We start from the raw sequence: 21,080 nt of genomic DNA, 5'->3' as shown, positions 1-21,080 counted from the left end.
ATAGTTTTAACCATACTTGCCAGTGTAATATCTTCTCAATTCAATCATAATCATTTTTGTAATCAGTCTGGGTTATTTTGCTACATCCAGTTACTGTATACTCAACTGTCTTATCTTTACTTTGGCTCAAATGGAATTTACTACTTGTCTTTTCTCATTTTGCCTTGATAACTTTGGTTCATAGCGTTCTTCTTAGACTAAAAAAAACATCGCTTCTGCTTCCTTTTTTAATGTAACAATCTGAATAGTGCTGTCCATTTTTTTTCACTACCTTTCAAAAAATACCCATGGAATGCTTTGGTATTTTCAAATATCATATTCAAGCTATTGTTTCGTATAGTCAAGTTTAGAGTCCATTTCTGTAAATTGCCTTTCTTTCTGAGATTCTTTTGATAAAATTTCTGTATTTGTTTTAACGTAAAGCCCTCAATTTTTTTGTCCTCTGTGATTTGGTTTACCTGCAAAAGTCCTTGCTCACCAGAAAGAGATATAATCTATTGACATCACTACATGTGGGAGGCACTATTTCCAGTTATCAATATTCTAGTTTGCTAATGAAGACCATGAAGGTCCTTCTAAATTCAGGTCCTTCTAAATTCAAGCAAAATTCCTGCACTATACCAGGTTTTATGCAATTAGTTTTTAAGTTTAAAATCTTTTGCAACAATACCTTTCTAATAATATCTGCTAAGGCTTACTCACAAGCCAATGATATCTGACAATGGGATGCAGCAATATTTTGTTATTATCACAATATCATATTTAATGATGATAGTTATCTGAGTATATATTTAAAATTATCATGCAATACCTGTTAGTAGTGAAGACTGGTGGCCAACATTATGCCACTGGAGGTACAGAAATATTGACAGAAGTGCATAATTAGAAATAATAATAATCTGCTAACTAAACTAGGTTCTAAATGGAGAATTACCTTCTGTGGGAGATGGCTTGGAACTACCTTTGGGAACAGATATTTCACAAGGATGAAAAATCACTTGTTGTAAGACAGCAGGGCATATTGTAGAGAAGGTAGATTCCATTATCCTGGTATTGTTTGATATTCCATACAGAGAAAAAATATCTTCAGAAGATATGCACTAAAAGAGAATGAAAAACCTATGTTAGTTTGACAAAGAAAATGAATGCACTTATAGCAGAGAGATGCAAAACATTTTAGATTTGATTGTCATCAACTGTGTATTGTTCGGGGGGTTCCGGTTAGAAAAAGGACAGCAGGCTTGAGTGAGATCAGCTGTTTATTTGCCTCCACAGGAACAACCAAAGCGCATTTCAAACCCCCTTATATAGTCCTGCTGGTGGACTTCTGGCCAATCCCTGTTCGGGCATTCTCCCGCTGTTTCTGCTCGACCAATCCCGGCTATCCGCATGCGGAGCTGTCATGTCGCAGCTGTTATTGGTAGCTGTCAGTGGAAACCGCGTGTGGAGCTGTCAGCGGGACCGCATGTGTCAATGAACTGTCAAACCTGCGAACTATGTTTATAACTATAAAATCCCTTTTTTAACATATATTACAAACTGCATAAAAGATTATCTTTAGAATGGCATCTGAGGAAAAAATTCTCATTATACTTCTCAGTGTCCTCCTGAAAGGATCTAGGAACCTTGACAAGCTCGATTTTATTTTAATTATAGCTTTTAAAGTGAATCTTAAATATTTGCAAGAAAGCTTTCTTTGAACTTGATCCACTCTACCATTCTCTTTTTTTCATGTTGCAAATAAGGAAAATTAAGATACCAGAGTAAAAGACATGATGGGCACAGTCTTTAGATTCTCAATGCAGATATCTCAGCCATACATTATTCCATTTTATTATTATTTTGTTCATTAATTTATTCCAGTTGTACACCGCTCAATCTAGAATGACTTATTTTACCCGCTTGTTACTTGCTCCTATGCAGAAAACTATGGCACAGTTTGAAAGCTGCACTTCATCATGATCACGTGACAACCCCATGAAGTTATGGGAGTTCATGTTGCATGCTATGGCTGCTGCAGTTTGGATTCCAAACAAGGAATGGATAATAAAAACTAACAATTAGCAAAGCTGTGTTGATCAATTCCATATATTTACACAGGGAAGTCCCTTTCCTGATCTGCCATTTAGATTATTGCTTTTGCTTGCCAAGTTGTATAGCCTTCAATCCCTCCCTCTTCCCCTAAGTGAGGTTTCTTAGACAGGTTTTTTTGGGAAAATAAGTCAGGAAATGGCTGCATAACAAGACAGCAAAACAAGATTATATATTAGTAAGAAATACTATTACTGGTAAGTGTAAGTCAGAAGGAGCAAATCATCATCCAGTTGGGATCAGAGCAAAAAGCTCTTTATCATTAGGTTTGTACAAAGCAAAGAGAGGGTCCATGGTTTTAGGGAAAATATGAGGAAGAGAACTACCTTGAGTAAACAAGGTTTTGTGGGCTGAATGAAAGTGCAGTTCATTCACAGTTCGGGCCATGTCTCTCTTTTCTTTTATTTCTGTAATTTAGGAGATACTTTTGCACAAGCAGATCAGCAAGGAAACCTAGCCTGAAATGAACAACTTTCATTGGATCAGCCTTTCCAAAAGGAAATGAATAAGAAAGAGATATAATCAAGTGACATACAGAGGTACATTCCAGCGTTTGCTTGAACTGCAAGCAAAACTCTATAATTGAAATCCTGTGCATTTATGCTCCTAATATTTTATAAACATGTTGTAATGTTGTATTTCTGGAGACAAGATTTCATTAAAATGTGCATGAATTATGTTATGCTTCATGCTTGTTTATACAGTTTCACACAAATTGTGTTAACACTATGAATGCTTTTGTTCTGAAGCTTTATGAAACAATACTCTTCCCTGCAAAACTTGAATTGCTACATATTTATATTATGAAATCCGGTAATCATTCAGTTATTATTTTAAAGTGTTCCAGTAATAGTTATTTAATCTCGGAAACGGAATATGTAGCAATATTGACTTGTTTGGTTAGGGAAAAGACAATATCTACATTTATTGTTGACTAGAAACCTCATATGAAATTTTTGGAGAGAAAAACATCAACTTATATTTTATGGTTTTGATTATTAGGAAGGGTAGATTATAGAAAGAGAATCATAAAGTTACTTTAGCGAGAGAGAGGTTCAACTATCATTATACATATAACTGGTGTAAACAAGATTGGATGACATTTCTTTATATATTTCTTCTATTTTTCTACTTATTTTCTTTTTGCACTTTTAGGTTTTTCTTTTATTTTTTCCTTTTTCTTCGTTTTCATTCTATTTTAGTTGGTATTAATTCTTACTACTGTTGTTAAAACTTTCCGTAAAATTATGTATATTTTAAAAGGGAAACAAGCTTCCACCCTCCCTTTGTTTAAGTTTGGAATATCAGTTAAATTCTTTCTGCCATTATTCCAAAGACAGTAGTTGGGGTATGACTAGCTGCCAAAGCAATATATATTTAAATGTTTATGCCATGCCAGTCTAGTTATTGTTCAAGATAATTGCCTGACCTTTAGCCACAATGGCATCTGCAGTCAATAATCACAGTAAAAAGAATAAGAATACAATAGATAGTTTGTCCAAGGAAATGATTCAGATGCAATTCAACTCTGCATCCAAAATTGACTCAAAGCAAGTTGAGGGAAAACTCTGCAATACCCTTCATGATCTATATATAATTATTAATCAATACATATAAATTCTGTATTGACTCTTATGTCTTCTACGCATGCAGTTTCCCCTCTCCTCCCGTACTTCCTGAAACCCCTCTATTTGGATCTGGTGAAATAATTGATGAATTATTCTGTCAATAGGCAGATGGGTTGTTGTGTATGTAAATAGTTGCAAACAGGGAAGATTGCAGATTGCAAAAGTAGTGGGGTTTGAGCGGGAGATTCTGTTGCAATCATTGGTTGCCATAAACAAGAAGCGGGAAAATAGTCTCCAACGATTGGTTACAGTTCAAACAGTTCCACTATAAAAAGGTTGCAACATTTGACAGTTGACAGTTGACTTTGTGTATTCAATAAAATCATTCCTTGTTAAACCACTCTGAGTCCTCGTCTATGAGAACCAAACAATTGGCGACGAAGGTGGGATAGACAGAAGACCAGAGAATTGGCGGAATTGTCGCGCAAAGGCGGCAAATTCGAATACGTGTCAAAGTCAACCGAGCGGCCGCGGCAGAATAAGAAAAATTCTCCGAATGGCGCAGATTGGGTCATTGAAGGAATTCGACCCAAACTTCCCCGAAGATTGGGAAGAATACGTCGGACAGGTCGAAGGGTTCCTGCTAGTGAACGGAATCACAGACGACCGGAAAAAAGCGGCAGCATTACTGACGATTTGCGGCACACCGGTCTATCGAGTCGCTGTCGGTCTGTGTCAACCGCAACCGGTCTCAAGCGTGCCGTATGCCGATCTCCTAGCCAAACTAAAGGTCCACTTTACACCTAGGAGATCCGAACTATTCTGGCGGCGCATCTTCGAGAAAAGAAACCAGAGGCCGGGAGAATCCATACAAAAATTTGTCGCTGCCGTCAGGGAAGCCGCAGTATGATGTAAATACGATAATCTTGAAATAAGAATTCGTGACCATGTAGTACTGGGCTTGAGGGACGAGCAGCTACAAAACAGAATTATATCCAAACCCACTGGCGATCTGCAGGAGGTGATCGATGAACTTTTAACGTACGAATCAACCGGGTATCGCGACCCCCCCCCGCAGTAGCATGGCAGCATCGTCCGAGATCAACCAAGAGGGCTATGTGGACTACGGGGAGGCGGACCAGCAGTGGGAAGAAGATATCGCTGAAGTCTCCAGGCGATTCGGAAAATTGGCGCCAAGACCACCCAGAAGCGAAGGGCCCGAACCTAACCGCCGTCAACAACCCGCAACTCCGCAAAGACAAGCGACAGGGCCACAACGACCATGGAGGGACACCACAACCAGACCGCGTGACAACGAACCCCAAAACCGGTGTGGCAGCTGCGGTGGCAACCATCCCCGCGCATCTTGCCGATTCCGTACCGCAAAGTGCAGGGCGTGTGGGAAGACCGGCCACATCCAGGCCATCTGCAGGAGCCGTGCTCGTGACAACCGCCTTCACGAAGTAGAGGTGTGGCCCGAAGGTAAGGTAACCCCTAACGTTAGTGGCAAGGAGACCCCTAAACCCTGGGTAAAAATTCCTAATTTAGGGGAGGTGGCGCGAGTCAACCGCAGGAGAATTGGGAAAAATGGCAATTTTCCAGAAGGAAAATTAAAAATCATAGTCCATCTGCAAGGGGTTCCTTGCAGAATGGAAATTGACTCAGGGGCTTCAGTGTCAATAATTTCCAGTGAAACCCTTGATAGGATTGAACAAATAAGTGGAAGAAAAATTCCACTTAGTTCAACAAAAATTCAATTAATTGATTTCCAAAAAAGCCCAATTAAAATAAAAGGGAAAATTAGTTTTCGCGTAGAATTTAAGGGATTTAAGGGGATTTTAGATTTAATAGTAACTGAGGGTCATAGGACTAGCCTAATTGGCATTAACTGGTTCCCTGCCCTGGACATTTGGATCGGGGGAATAAATTCAATAATTAAAAATAAGACCCTCGAATCAGTCTGCAATGAATTTGCAGACGTATTCGACGGATCCCTTGGTAAATACAAAGGGCCCCCAATTAAATTTAATCTAGACCCCTCAGTAAAACCTATCAGGCTTAAGGCCCGCAGGGTGCCTTTCGCCCTGAAGGAAAAAATCGAGGCCGAGCTCGAGAGGCTTGTAGGCCAAGGCGTGTTAGAACCTGTTGAGGGTGGTTTGTGGGAAACGCCGATTGTCACACCCCTCAAACCCAATGGGGATGTGAGAATCTGCGCTGACTACAAGGCCACCCTGAACATTGGAATGAAAAAACATGCTTACCCGGTCCCGACGGTGAAGCAGGTCCTCGCCACGATCCAGGACGGCGCCATGTTTGCCAAGCTAGACTTGGCGCATGCGTACTTACAGTTGACTGTTTCTGAAGAGGCTGCAGAAGCACAGACGATTGTTACCCACAAGGGGGCGTTCCGAGTCCACAGACTGCAATTTGGCATTGCAGCAGCTCCAGGCATCTTTCAAGAAGTGATGGAGAGGACCTTAAAGGGCATACCAGGTGTATGCCCTTACTTTGATGATGTCTTGATAGCTGGAAAAAATGAAGAAATGCTAGTGGAGCGGCTGGAACAGGTATTGGGAAGATTTAGAAGGGCTGGTTTAAAACTAAAAAGGGAAAAATGTTGCATTGGGGTTAAGTCCACTGATTTCTTGGGGTTCAGGATAGACAAAAATGGAGTCCATCCAACCCCTGAAAAAATAAAAGCAATTAAATTGGCTCCTGAGCCTAGGAACAAGGCTGAACTACAAGCCTTCCTAGGCTTAGTAAACTTCTACCATACATTTGTGCCCCACAAGGCTGCCATTGCAGAACCTCTCCATAGGCTCTTAGATAAAAAGACTCCTTGGCAGTGGCAGAATAAACATAGAATTAGTTTCCAAACTTTAAAAGACATTCTTTCCAGCCAATCAATTGTAACCCACTTCATAGAAAATAAACCAATTTACCTAGCGTGCGATGCTTCACCTTATGGTGTAGGGGCTGTGATCAGCCATTTAGACAACCAAGGAATACAAAGACCAATAGCATATTATTCCAGGACACTAACCAAGGCAGAGCGGAACTACGCTCAGATAGACAGGGAAGCATTAGCAATTGTGGCTGGAGTTAAAAAGTTCCACGACTACCTTTATGGTAGGAACTTTACCATACTGACAGACCACAAACCCCTGTTGGGACTGTTTACCACAGATAAACAGACTCCCCAAATCATGTCACCCAGGATGCTGAGATGGTCCATCTTCCTCTCAGCATACTCATTCTCTCTTCAATACAGACCGGGCAAGGACATGGGGCACGCAGATGCCCTTAGCAGACTGCCCTTAAACATCACTGAGGGTGACCCTGCCCCAGTGGGACAAATAATGTCCCTACAGGACATCCCCGACTTGCCTCTAACTGCTAAAGACATAGCTGCGGCAACAAGTAATGACCACACTTTAAAGAGAGTAATGGCCTGGGTCCTGAGTGGGTGGCCAAACGCCAACCCGGATGAAAAATACATTCCCTATTTTAGAAGAAAAGATGAACTATCAGTTCATTTGGGATGCTTACTGTGGGGAAATCGTGTGGTTATTCCTGGGATCCACAGATCAGCTATTTTATTAGAATTACATGAAGGACACCCAGGAATAGTACGGATGAAGGCGTTGGCCAGGAGTCACTTGTGGTGGCCAGGACTGGACAACGACATTGAGGAATGTGTTGCCAATTGCCATTTGTGCCAACGTTCTAGGCCAGAACAACAACACACCCGTACGCATAAGTGGGAGTTAGCTAGAAATCCTTGGTCCAGGATCCATATTGACTTTGCTGGACCTTTCCAAGGGTTAACATTTCTGGTGGTAGTTGATAGTTTCTCTAGATGGCTAGAGGTAGTACCAGTTAGTTCAGTAACTTCAGGAAGAACAATACAGGTATTAAGGGGCCTCTTTGCCACTCATGGGTTACCGGATGTCATCGTGTCTGATAATGGGCCACAATTCACATCTATTGAATTCCAGGATTTCCTCAAGGCCAACTCGATTAAGCACAAGACATCAGCACCCTTCCACCCATCCACCAACGGCTTGGCTGAACGAAATGTGAGGACCACGAAAGATGCCTTAAAAAGAATCATTCGGGGTGACTGGCATCAAAGACTGGCTGAATTTTTGCTGGCCCAACATACGACCCCATGCGCTGCTACAGGCAAAAGTCCAGCTGAAATGAGGTGGGGAAGGAGATTGACCACCAAATTGGACAGATTACACCCGGACAGACTTATACCAAGCGCTGAATTGGACATGCCAAATAGAACATTTAAAGTGGGGGAATTAATCTGGGCCAGGAACTATACCCAAGGGGACAAATGGATTCCAGGGGTGGTTACTGAAATCTTAGGTCCCTTGTCGTACATTATTGAGGGGGAAGGGAATAGGATCATTAAAAGACATCTAGATCAGCTGAGGAAGAGATCTAGTGGATGCTTGCCAGAAGATGGGGACCAAAATATATTGGGGGGAAACAGTACATCCAGGTTCAGTAATAACATCATGCCAGAGAGCGAGGGAGAGGAAAGGCAAAATAATTCACCCCCTGGTACTCAACAACAACCATTTAGTCAATTTGACTGGGTAGCACCCCTGCAAGGTAGGCCAGTGACCACTAATCTTCAAGCACAAACAAATACACAAATCAGCAACAGGGAAACATCAGAGTCGGGTAGCCAAGAGCCCAGGTCCAACAGAGACAATCAGCCAAGCATAAATTCAGGAAAAGGGGTCCCTTGCAGCCAGAGCAATAGATACCCTTCTAGAATCCATAAGCCACCAAAATATCTAAAGGATTTTGTTCAGAAATAACAACAACTGGGGGGTAAGGGGTGTTGTGTATGTAAATAGTTGCAAACAGGGAAGATTGCAGATTGCAAAAGTAGTGGGGTTTGAGCGGGAGATTCTGTTGCAATCATTGGTTGCCATAAACAAGAAGCGGGAAAATAGTCTCCAACGATTGGTTACAGTTCAAACAGTTCCACTATAAAAAGGTTGCAACATTTGACAGTTGACAGTTGACTTTGTGTATTCAATAAACTCATTCCTTGTTAAACCACTCTGAGTCCTCGTCTATGAGAACCAAACATGGGTACCATTAATTTTACTCAATATAATAATCCTCAACTTACAACCGGACCATTAAAATTTTTGATAGACTCCTTCCAAGACATATTCATAACCCAGATTCAATATTCCGATGGCTGCACCCTTCCCTGCAATTATGTGATTTCATTTTAGGCACTCAGCAAACGGCCCACATTTAACACTGTTTGCAGTCTCATATCATTATGTGACTGTGATGTAGAATGTTTTTGCTAGAACCTGGCATTTACTTCTAGTTTCTGGCAAAAAAAGCCTACTGCAGAGAATAACTGCTAAGCTTGTAAGCCGCCCTGAGTCTTCGGAGAAGGGCGGGATATAAATGGAATTAAAAAAAATAAAATAAAATAAAATAAATTTCCCTTAATAGCCATGGTGTTTGCTTTATAAGCACCACGTTCCCTTTAAGAGTGCTGTTTGCTTAACAACCACCACAAAAAGGTTGTAAGATCAGGCATGGTTACGTAATGATAGAATAGAGGAATAGAATAATAACTTTACTGTCACTTTAAATGTATGCTAATCAGTATACATTAAAATGAAATTTTGTTGCATTCAGCTCTCAGAGGGTAACCATATCCAATGTACACTACATAAACATGTCAAAAGTTTATGCATATACCCACATACACACACACATATATATGACACACAGAAATAACATAGTCTAGTTCAGATGTATACATATACATAAAGAGAAAAAAAGAATTGTGCGAATTTACAAGACGGGTGGCTATTGCAGAATCTAGTAGTCCTAGAAATATCCACTTAACTGGCACAATTTACAACCTTAATTCCAGGCTGAATTGAGGTCATTAGTTGAGAACTGCTTGTAGGTTTTCATTGGCTGCTATTCTCATGACCTATGTTATTTAATTATATAACAGTTTTATTGTCATTAAATATACTTATGTGTATAAATTGCATTTTTGTAAGTTATCGTGATCTTCTACAAAAAACAAAAAATTAAAACAAATAAAACTGGTTCATGTTCCATATTCTATTAAACAGTGCTATATAAATAAGGTGGCAGGATGGAGTCACTGAAGCAGTAGGCGTGAGCCTAAAAGGACTCCAGAAGATGGTAGAGGACAGGAAGGCCTGGAGGAACGTTGTCCATGGGGTCGCGATGGGTCAGACAAGACTTCGCAACTAACAACAACAAATATAAATAATACAAAAATAACTAGAACAATCTCATCTAGTTCGTCATATAAAGTGAGGTATAAATAAGCTATTTTCATGAATCCTCTGGCTTGTACAGTAATTCTGTTGACGTATGTTCCAATTTACATATTCACCAACTACCTTTATAATTTGCTATATAGGATTTAAAAACCATGCTGACAAAGCAGTTATTATCATGTCCCTGACCACAATAAATATTTTCCTTAAATCACTATTCAATGTGGGGACAGATCAGATAAAACAAATTTATAAATATATGTGGTATTTGCTAGAGTTTATATTATGTGTATGAAGCAATAAGCCGTTGCCCTTTTACTCTTTAATTGTTTACATTATTTCTATTGTTGTGATAACTATTCTGTTTTATTTATACTGTTGTGAGCTGCACTGATATTTATACTGAAAGGAAACACAAAAGAGAACAACATGGATAAATAGCATTTATAACATAATTATAGAACTCCAGGTTGCAAGTTGTACATATTACTTTTCGATGGTCTAGTAAAAAAAAACAGCCAATAGAAAACATGAAAAACATTTTATTCTTTGCAAAACAATGCATTTTACCACTACAGCTCACCTATCTTTTTATACTACGAGGTCAAGCTTAGATTGAGTTTTATCACAAGGAGACAGACTAAAAAGCTGAAATAGCTTTCTGACCCATATGGTGAAAACCAGCTTGTATTAAGTCATTGTTTCTGTTGTTTATTTTCTGGATGATCCCACTCCACTAATAGCACTTTGGGTGGATTATTGCATGCCTGGTGTTTACTTCCAAAATGAATGTGTGCCTTATTTCTACACAGAAACATTTCATAACAGGTGTTCTCTGATCTTCTTCTCCTCTCTGCTTTTCTTACATGTCAACCCCCACATTTGGGGGATTATGCTGTACAAATTTTTCTGATAACTCAATGCACAAGAACAGTATTACTAGCCTGAGAGCTACAGCATGGCCCAGGGGTAGGCAACCTTGGCTCTTTTGTGACTCGTGGACTTCAACTCCCAGAATTCCTGAGCCAGCCAAGGTTGCCTACCCCTGGCCTAATATATAAATAACGGCCAGATGTAGACATTTAATTTATTCCAGAATTTTGGGGCTACAACTCCCATCATCCACATTTCACACTAAAGAAGGAGAGCAAAATTTAGTAAGGGAGATTTATGTGTCTGTGTTGTGTCTGGAGGGTACCAAGATGAGAAGATTGGTTTATATTCTAAATGCAGAGATAAACACACAATTCATTGTGAAGCACAAAACAGAGAATAGCAGAGAGATGGCAGAGTCAGTCCTTAAAGGAAAAAACAGTAAGACTCAAGCCTATTCTGATGAAATTATGATTTATAATATATTTATTACATATAATTATTATATAATTATAGTTATATAACAACATTCAAACAAGCCTACACTGGTGTAAATGTAATGAGCACATAATTGGATTTATTTCTTCTGGTAGGTACACTCATCTTCTAAGTGTATGAAATTTTTCCACAACATACTTTCCCAATCAATAAAAAAGAATATTTGTAGCTCAGGGTTGAAATGAGGAGTGCTTGATGCTCTCTGAACCTGGTTGTTTTCTTGCAGATGTCTCATTACACAAACTAGGTAACACTATCAGTTTTAGACTCACTTTCCCAGTCATTTGAGTGAGACTCTGAGATATTAGATCTTCTGTGTATATGTAAAACATGTCCTATGGCACTAAACCATAATTCTTCCATACTATAACAATGCTAACTGCATAATGAGCTACAATTTGTGTGTGATTTCTTTCCATATTTTATTTATTGAAGAAAGGGAATATCACCACTGTCCGTAACTGGATGTCTCTCCAAGGATACATGTGGCAGTTTGCTTTGCTTTTATTTCGAAAATAACTTATTTCATTTAAAAAGCTATAGAGAGATAGTCAAGAGGATAACATCTACAAGTATACTTTTTTCTCCCATTCTTACTCAATATTTTCACAAAATCCAGGAAAAGAAGGATTAGCTGCATAGTATATTCTAACAGGTAGCATTAAAAGCTGTCAGTACTGAAGCATGTTCAAATATTCTATATACAACATTTAGCACCGAAGATATAAATCTGTCTTCCTAAATCTAACGCCCTCCAAAGATGTTAGATCTCAGTTTCCAGGATTGCCATCAGTGGCTGAGAAAATCATCAAAGTTGCAGTCAACAGAGGGCATAAATATATTCAGGCATAATTCCTGCCCAACACCAGCTAGGTTTCTTTAACCCAGAAAGTCAGCCAATTTAAGATGGACCAAAAATAAAGGAACTCGGCCTGAAAGTAAACACGTTACCCATAATTGAACATGCAATTTATTTGACTTGAGTATATAGGTAGTCCTCAACTTACAACAGTTCATTTAGTGACTGTTCAAACTTACAACGGCACTGGCAAAAGTGACATGATCGTTTTTTCTGTTACGAACTTTGCAGCATCCCCCATAAATATGTGATTAAAATTCAGACACTTGGCAGCCAGTTCATATTTATGATCATTGCTGTGTCCCACGATCATGAGATCACCTTTTGCAAACTTCTCACAAGCAAATGTCAATGGGGAAAACCAGATTCACTCAACAATAGGGTTACTAACTTACCAATTGCAGTGATTCACTTAACAACTGTGGCAAGGAAGGTCGTAAAATGGGGCAAAACTCACTTAACAAATGTGTCACTTAACAAGAATAGAATAGAATAGAATAGAATAGAATAGAATAGAATAGAATAGAATAGAAGAATAGAATAGAATAGAATAGAATAGAATAGAATAGAATAGAATAGAATAGAAGAATAGAATAGAATAGAATAGAATAGAATAGAATAGAATAGAATAGAATAGAATAGAATAGAATAGAATAGAATAGAATAGAAGAATAGAATAGAATAGAATAGAAGAATAGAATAGAATAGAATAGAATAGAATAGAATAGAATAGAATAGAATAGAATAGAATAGAAGAATAGAATAGAATAGAATAGAATAGAATAGAATAGAATAGAATAGAAGAATAGAATAGAATAGAATAGAATAGAATAGAATAGAATAGAATAGAAGAATAGAATAGAATAGAATAGAATAGAATAGAATAGAATAGAATAGAATAGAATAGAATAGAAGAATAGAATAGAATAGAATAGAATAGAATAGAATAGAATAGAATAGAATAGAAGAATAGAATAGAATAGAATAGAATAGAATAGAATAGAATAGAATAGAATAGAATAGAATAGAATAGAATAGAATAGAATAGAATAGAATAGAATAGAATAGAAGAATAGAATAGAATAGAATAGAATAGAATAGAATAGAATAGAATAGAATAGAATAGAATAGAATAGAATAGAATAGAATAGAATAGAATAGAATAGAATAGAATAGAATTAGTTGGAAGGGACCTTGTAAGTCATCTAGTCCAACCCCACCACCACCACCAGGAGACCCTGGGGTAGGCAACCTCAGCTCTTTTATGACTCATGGACTTCAACTCCCAGAATTCCTGTCAACTATGCTGACTCAGGAATTCTGGGAGTTGAAGTCCTTGAGTCATAGAAGAGCCGAGGTTGCCTACCCCTGCCCCTACACCATTTCTGACCATAAGTTAGCACCATGTATTAGACCAGCGTTCCCCAACAACACATACAGTACTTGCTATGGTTGCTTACAAAGATTACCACCATCAAAACTCCTTCTGGTTCTATGATAGAACATTCTGCCACTGACATGACACTATTTATTTATCATTTATTTATTTATTATATTTGTATACCGCCCTTCTCCCGAGGAACTCAGGGCGGTGAAAAGGGCATGTAGGGACTTAAAGACCATTACCAGAACCTTGAATCTCAAGGTAGAGCTGGAATAAAATGGTGTGGTCAGTGGATCCCAGCTCTTAAGACTTTGCCAGTTCTTCCTCCTAACCATAGAGGTGAAGAGGGGAGGGAGGCAAATGGAGAGCTATGAAAAGTCTGCCTTCCCCTTTATCTGTATGTAGCCTTTGACCTTTTCAGCATTGACTAAAATTCTTAAAACGAAAATCGAGACTTTGAATCCTCCCTCCCTCTTCCACAAACGTGGAAGTCGAAACTGCTGGGTGGAGTTTCCAGCGCTAGGGATGCGGGGCAAAGGGCGGGATGTCTCCCTACCTGGTTGTAGCGCAGATGCGCCAGCGATCCTGGGGGCAAGAACTCGCTCATCTTCTGCCGGGCGCCCAGCTTCTGCAGCATCTGGCCGACCTGCTCGCTCGAGAGACTCCGGTTCCCTCCGAAGACAGCGAAGAGATCCTGAGCGAAGGACCCTCCGATCGCCGCCGACGCTGCTGGAGGATCTTCTTGGGCGCCGGTAGAAACGAAGACGCCAAGTGCCAGAGCGGCGGCCACGAGAGGAGACATCGCCGGCAAGCGCGAAGAGGCGAGCGAGAAGGGAAGGCGAGGCCGGAGGAGTTCAATCCACCAGCCGAAGACGCGCCGTGTCTTTGGGGCTGACGGCAAGCGGGAGTGACCCTTCCTCGGGCACTCAAACTTCGGCACTGCTGCAGGTGGAGGCCGTTTCTTCCCTCCCTCTTGGGCAGGGACAAGGGCCCTTCCCCGGACGTTCCCCAAATCCTATCCCGGAAGGGTGTAGGTAGGAGAAGCTGCCTCAGCCAGAGAACCGAAAGACCTCTTCAGTCCCGAATGCCAGGCGCACTTGGCTCTTCCTGCAACAGGAGGGGGGGGGGAAGTAAGGACAGAAAAAGTGTCAGAAGCCCTCTTGACCCCAATCTGTTGCCCAGAAAGGGCACACTGGACTACGGCTCCCATTATCTCCTGATTGCTTACCCAACCAAGAGGGCAATGATGTCAAGAGTTTATGAAGGACTGCATTGTTCTAATATTTTTTTTATTATTATTCTGTTCCTCTGTTAATGCAACCTAGGATTGCATTGGCTTTTTTAGCTGCTGCTGCTGCACACTGCTGGCTCATATTTAAGTGATTGTCCACTAGGACTCCAAGATCCCTCTCACAGTTACTGCTATTGAGTACTTGTACATTTGTTTTTTCTTACCTAAGTGCAAAACCTTACTTTTCTCTACGTTGAATTTCATTTTGTTAGATAGGGCCCAGTGTTCAAATCTGTTGAGATCCATATAGATCAGTGGTGGTGAACCTATGGTACGCGTGCCAGAGGGGGCACCTAGAGCCCTCTCTGTGGGCATGTGCGCTTTGCTCTTTGGCTAAGTTTTCGCAGGAAAAAGCCATTTCTCAAGCCTCTTCCTAGCCAAAACAAGCCTCTGGAGCAAGCTCTGGAGGCTTGTTTTCGTAGGATTGCTCTTAAGAAGAGTGAAGTATGCTCGCTCTGGAGGCTTGTTTTGGCTAGGAAGGGGCTTGAGAAATGGCTTTTTCCTGCAAAAACTTATCCAAAGAGCTTGCAGTCTCTGTCAGATCTCCATTGGGATAAAAAAATGTTTCCGCACCTATGGAGCGCTTCCAAACGCAGGGACTGGCTGTGTTTGGAAGCGGTCTATAGGAGCTAAAAGACTTTATCCCAACGGAGATCTGGCAGAGACTGCAAGTTCTGTATGCCTGGAATAGGGCGCTTGAGAAACAGAGCACTCCTTTCCATGCAGTCACACAGGGTGCTTGAAAATGCAAGGAATCCCTGTACTTTGAATAGCCCCACCAGAGCACAAACACTGCGCAATGCCAAACCCTAACCCCCACCACACCCCAGGGCATCCACAATGCCAAATCCTAACCCCCACCACAGGACAACCACATTCCTTCACTAATCTCCTTTCCAGCTCTGTTCTCCACGTGCAGGGCAACAAAAGAAGTTTGTGGGACTAAAAAAAAGATCCATCTGACCTTCCAACTTCTCATGAAAAAAAAAAGTTCTTGCAAAGTTGGAAGGTCTGGTTGAACTTTTTTTTTTAACCGGTAGTCCCACAAGCTTCTTTTGTTGCCCTGCACACAGTGGCGGAGAACAGAGCTGGAAAGGAGGTTAATGAAGGGAGGCTTTGGGGAAGCGAGGGGAGACAGGGAAGGGTCTGCTTTGGCCGCTGCTGCCTCACTCCACCAGCATCAGGGCTCGGAGGCTTATTTTTGCCAGGAAAAAGCCATTTCCCAAGCCCCTTCCTGGTGAAAACAGAGCTAAAGCGCATCTCGCTCTTATTGAGAGCAATCCTGTGAAAACAAGGATGACAAAAGACAGCACAGTTAATTCTGAAAATAAAATCCTTAAAGTGTGGAATTCTCTGCCAAATAATTTTAAGTCAATGAAAGCACTTGGGATTGCTTTTCTACTTTGTTTGGATCATCTTGTGCTTGTGAGCAGCTGTTTTCAGCTTTGAATTATATCAAATCTGACGCCAGAGACTAACAGATGACCTGAGTTCTGCATGTGTTGCTCTCAAACTTAGAAGTATGAGCCAAGGTTAGACAAATTATCAGCATGCATACAACAGTAAAAATCACATTAATTGTTCAAAAGCATGCCAAATGCAAACTTTTACCTTTCAATAAAAAGTTGTTTGTATCATTGAAAGCTTTGTTATTGTGTTTTTCTTTTAAGACAAAAGATGTTAACATATGAGTTGTTTCTTCTAAACTAAAACCTCAGTATTCAGGTTAAATTGCCGTGTTGGCACTTTGCGATAAATAAGTGGGTTTTGGGTTGCGGTTTGGGCACTTGGTCTCTAAAAGCTTCGCCATCACTGATCTAGATCTTGAGCCTGTCTTCTGAAGTATTGGCTATTCCTGCCAGTTTAATATCATCAAATTTGATGAGTTCCCCTTCTATTCCCTCATCTAAATTGTTTATGAAGATGTTGAAAAGTACTGAGTCTAAAGCAGAACTTTGGGGTATCCCACTGCTTACTTCCCTGTAGATGTAGTTCTATTACATCTGTAGATATAGTTTCATTAACTCTGTTGTTGTCATTGTTACAAATTTGAAATTCAGTACTGCCAATAATAATGGAAAATCTCTTTTCCCAAATCAGCCCATAATTCCATTTGCTCTATATTGACTGATAGACCTATTTGAACTTCAGACGTATCTCTTTCTTAACTGTCCCAGAAACTGAAACTGAAATCAGGTATATAAAGAATGAAATCTGGCATATAAAGAATAAGACTATTATTGAGCAATTCTAGATCACCTTCTGTTTGATAACAACGCTCTTCTGTTTTTCACTAGAGAGGGAATGTTTTTCTAGTTATATGCAACTCAGATTTTCTCACTCTAAATCAAAGATGATCCAGCTAAATAAACTTTGCTTGGTTCGTATATCACAATAATCCACAGTTTCGTTTATCTGTTTCTGTGAATGTCAATATAATCTGGTTCATATCTAATGCTACGTCAAGGGTGAGCAACATTTGACCAAAGAGATCATTAGAATCTGATAGATGCCACAATAACATCATGTACATTGAAAGAATATTGGGCAAATAGTGGTAATAATTGCATAATTTGTGCAAAGACAAAATATTATCGGTTCCCCTTGCCCCCTTCTCTCCTGCAGATATCCATGCCCAAGTCCCTTATTGTGGCTACCGTCTTCTCTGACCACAATGCCTGAAAATCAGCTGTATGGTTTTCTTCATTATGTGGCAAGAAATACTTAAAACTGCAATTCAGGTACTACAATAAGTAACATAGTTCAAAATCAAATATCAAAATTCTTCCCCACAATCCAGCAAAACCTTGAAAATAGTGGTTCCATCTACGTATACAAATCGCTACAAATTTTGAATGAGTTGAGATATTGTGGGGACCTAAAACTTAATGAATTATGTCATAGCACAATTTATTTTGTGAATTTATACTGACTGGATCATTAACACATTAAAACACTGAAGTTCTTGTACAGAATTTTACTCTCCCCAAACTTCATTCGGATTAAGAAAAGCCATAGTTGAGCATGGTTGGGTCAATTTTACTTTCTATATCAAGTATATCCAAGTATATCCACATGACAAAAACGTATGCATATATCCACATATAGACACATATACGACACAGAGAAACAACACAATCTAGTTCAGATGTATATACATGGGGAGGGGAAAAAATCCTGTGAATTTACAAGACAGAATAGCACCCCAGTGCAAAAATCCCTTCAGGTTGATTTTTTTAAGGAAAAGGAACTAGAAACATTTTAATTATTGTTGTTAACTGCTAGCTAAAGCAATATGTAGCTAAGCATTAACTTTATTTGAAAAAATGCAAAATGCAATCATGGGCTGCAGAGGGAATGGGGCACAGCTTGGGCTTTGCAGTTTCAGATGGTAAACAATAGTTTGCTGAAGCTTTGCTCTTGCTTTGAAATGTCAACATCTGAACACAAAATATGAAAGAATCTGCCAAGAAAACAGTGGGATCATCGGGCAGTTCCCTTTATCAACTTCCTGAGTAAATGATATATATTATTAGAGCATGAGTTTATGGAGTAATTTTTAACTTCCAGGTATGCCTTTAAAATTGTGCAACACATCTATAATATTTTATTTATCTACATGAGAGATATTGGTAATAACTACACACATACTGTAGCACAATCCATACATTGAGTGTCAGCATTCTAAAACTTTCCTACATTCTTTTGATCTTTTACCCAAAAGACTCTGTTTCAACTCGATAAACGTGTTCTTTAGCAAGAGACAATAAAAATGCTGTTTCTCAAGACAATCTCATTAAGGTGTTTTTTTTCCTGGCACAGCTTCTAGCCTCCAGGTATTGTAGAAATATCCCCATAGAAATACCCCCATGGAAGTTTTACTTATAATTACATAACCTGTGTACATGTTTACTTCTGTCATGTTCTCAAAATATGCTAAATAAATAATAGATTGTAGGAGGCATTAACCAATGGTAGTCAAAAATCAGAAGAATCTTATAAAAATGCATAAGCTTTCAAGAGCCATGGCTCACTTCACTTCATCTTCAATTGAGGATCCTACATCAGTTTATCCATTCTGTGCACCTCTCCTGATTTTGGCCAACAAACATGTTTAGTGACCTCTGTCTGTGGGTTGGGGAAGATAATGGTCCAACATCTTACATTTATTTTCATGAACAGCTACAGTCCTCTATCTCTAGTCATTCAACCATCTCCTAGGAAAAGAAAGCAAACAGGAACTTACCATGGCCAAACATTTTTTACAATGGGAAGACGGTAAGAATGCTTTCTCTGTTCTGCCACACAGTAATTACATTCAGCTCTCTTCATTCATTCACAAACATCTGTGTTGTCTATTCTTTTCATCACTTTCATAATAGTTTCTGCTACTATTTCCCATTGTAATGGGCAGGAGAGAAAGGCACTTGTTCCTTACTCACCTTGCTCTGTCTCTGGTTACTCCAACGGTCCTTCAGAATTAACACTGTTTCTTCCTTAGATAAAAAGCCTTGAGAGGAACACAGGTTGTCGTTCAGCAACTATATGCTGCCAGATAACTTGAGGCACATGCAATTTCTAGGATCAAAGATCAGCCACTATTTGCTCCTCCCAGCTGTGGTTTTAGACCTCTTTTTGTTCCATAAAACACAGCCAAACTGAATGAGGCACTAAAATGATTCCCGCTGCTAACTCAGCTGCTACAGATCCTTGTTCTGCACAGTAAGCAGTATACAATTATGCCTCGAAGCTTGACTTGAGAAGTCACTGATTTGTTTTCTTTGTAAGCAAGGTTATAGAAGCAGTTCAGCACAACAGTTAGAATATAATTTTCTTACATTCCACTGAAGTTGGTTTCCATTAAAGTCTTCCTTAATCTACAGACAGATTGTAGTTCCTCTTCCCACCCCCCACCCCATAATTTTGTTTCTTTTTGGCTGGTATAGGCATGGAACTTAACAGATAAAAGGCACAGCAACAGGACTCCACTGGAGAAACCCTCTTGGACGTGCCACCATTTAAACCAGGAGTCTTCAAACTTGGCCCTTTTATGACTTGTGGACTTCAACTCCCAGAATTCCTCAGCCAGCATGCCTGGCTGAGGATTTCTGGTAGTTGAAATCCACAAGTTATAAAAGGGCCAAGTTTGAAGACCCCTGATTTAAACTGTCAGTAGGTCTTGCTTGTTTCTAGTAAGTTATTCAAAGGAAGTTCCATGGATCTTTAGAGAACTAAGCCCTGTCAATATTCTATAGATTCAAATGAAAGGGACGTATGTTTGATAAGGCCGGTAAGAGTTATATCAAGGTGAAACTATAAACTCGCTTCTTGAAAAATTTCAAAAGGTAGGAAACTTTAATTTTTCAATCCACCAGAAAGTTTAGATATTGAACTGAGTATATAAATGTTTTGCAAAACTGTTCAGTATCTTTAAAAAGGAATTAACTTTTTATAGGTTAAAAGCGGCATCTATCTATGAGTGGTATGTGGGTAGAGCTAAGATGAACATTTCATTTCATGTACTATAAACCTTACTGTAAACTAAATTAATAAAATATAGTTCACATCATTCTTTTCTATTCAGAAGAATTCACTAAATTACAATTTTTGTGAATAGTTTTGCAGGTCATCCAAGGACTGCACACAAGACTTGGGGAATTGCATATACTGTTACTGTATTTCAGGCTATTCATCCAGGTTTGAATGAGATGCTAATCATAAGGAGCCAACTTAAGCAGCTGGCAATGGGAATTGAATTTCCTTTCTGCAACATTTTCATTTTACTTTTTCCTAGTTTACTTTTCCATTCCAGGTTTTATGCACAAATAATTTTGTATGTTGTAATTTGACTCATCATAGCTATGAAGAACTTCCTCATACTAACAAAATTTCCTGGAAAATAAAACCAGGCAAATCACAAGATATTTGCATAACAAGCTTTTTTTACCTCACATTCTAGGACTTCAGACTAATGCAATCTGCAAGAAACTGGCAAATGGCACTTTTCAGCCCCTTCTCTGACAAAGAAAGAGCATTTTGGGAAGAGAGACAGGTGCCTGGAGGTGTTTCAGGTGATGACTCTATCTGAATTTAGGTCTTGTACTTTCAGTCTAATAAATTAAATTTAGAAATGTCCTGGGGTGGACAGAAAGTTAAGAAAGAATAATAGCAGTCTAACTACAGGCAATCCTTGATTTATGAC

At 39.4% G+C, this 21,080-nt stretch overlaps 1 protein-coding gene across 1 annotated transcript in view; it reads right to left on the bottom strand.

Annotated features, from left to right (window-relative positions):
- SLC39A8 (solute carrier family 39 member 8) overlaps positions 1-15,137 on the bottom strand; it is a 29,318-nt gene extending 14,181 nt beyond the window's left edge. The window contains exons 1-2 of the mRNA XM_083366896.1: positions 14,144-15,137; positions 935-1,100 (exon numbers count right to left, since the gene is read on the bottom strand). Of these exons, the coding sequence (XP_083223022.1) occupies positions 935-1,100; positions 14,144-14,389 (412 nt within the window). The 5' untranslated portion in view covers positions 14,390-15,137. The remainder of the gene's footprint in view (positions 1-934; positions 1,101-14,143) is intronic.
- Positions 15,138-21,080: the final 5,943 nt, after the last annotated feature.

Source organism: Vipera ursinii (assembly GCF_947247035.1).
Source record: "Vipera ursinii genome assembly, chromosome: 7".
Taxonomy (NCBI): Eukaryota; Metazoa; Chordata; class Lepidosauria; order Squamata; family Viperidae; genus Vipera; species Vipera ursinii.
This window is presented reverse-complemented; position numbering and strand designations above follow the sequence as displayed.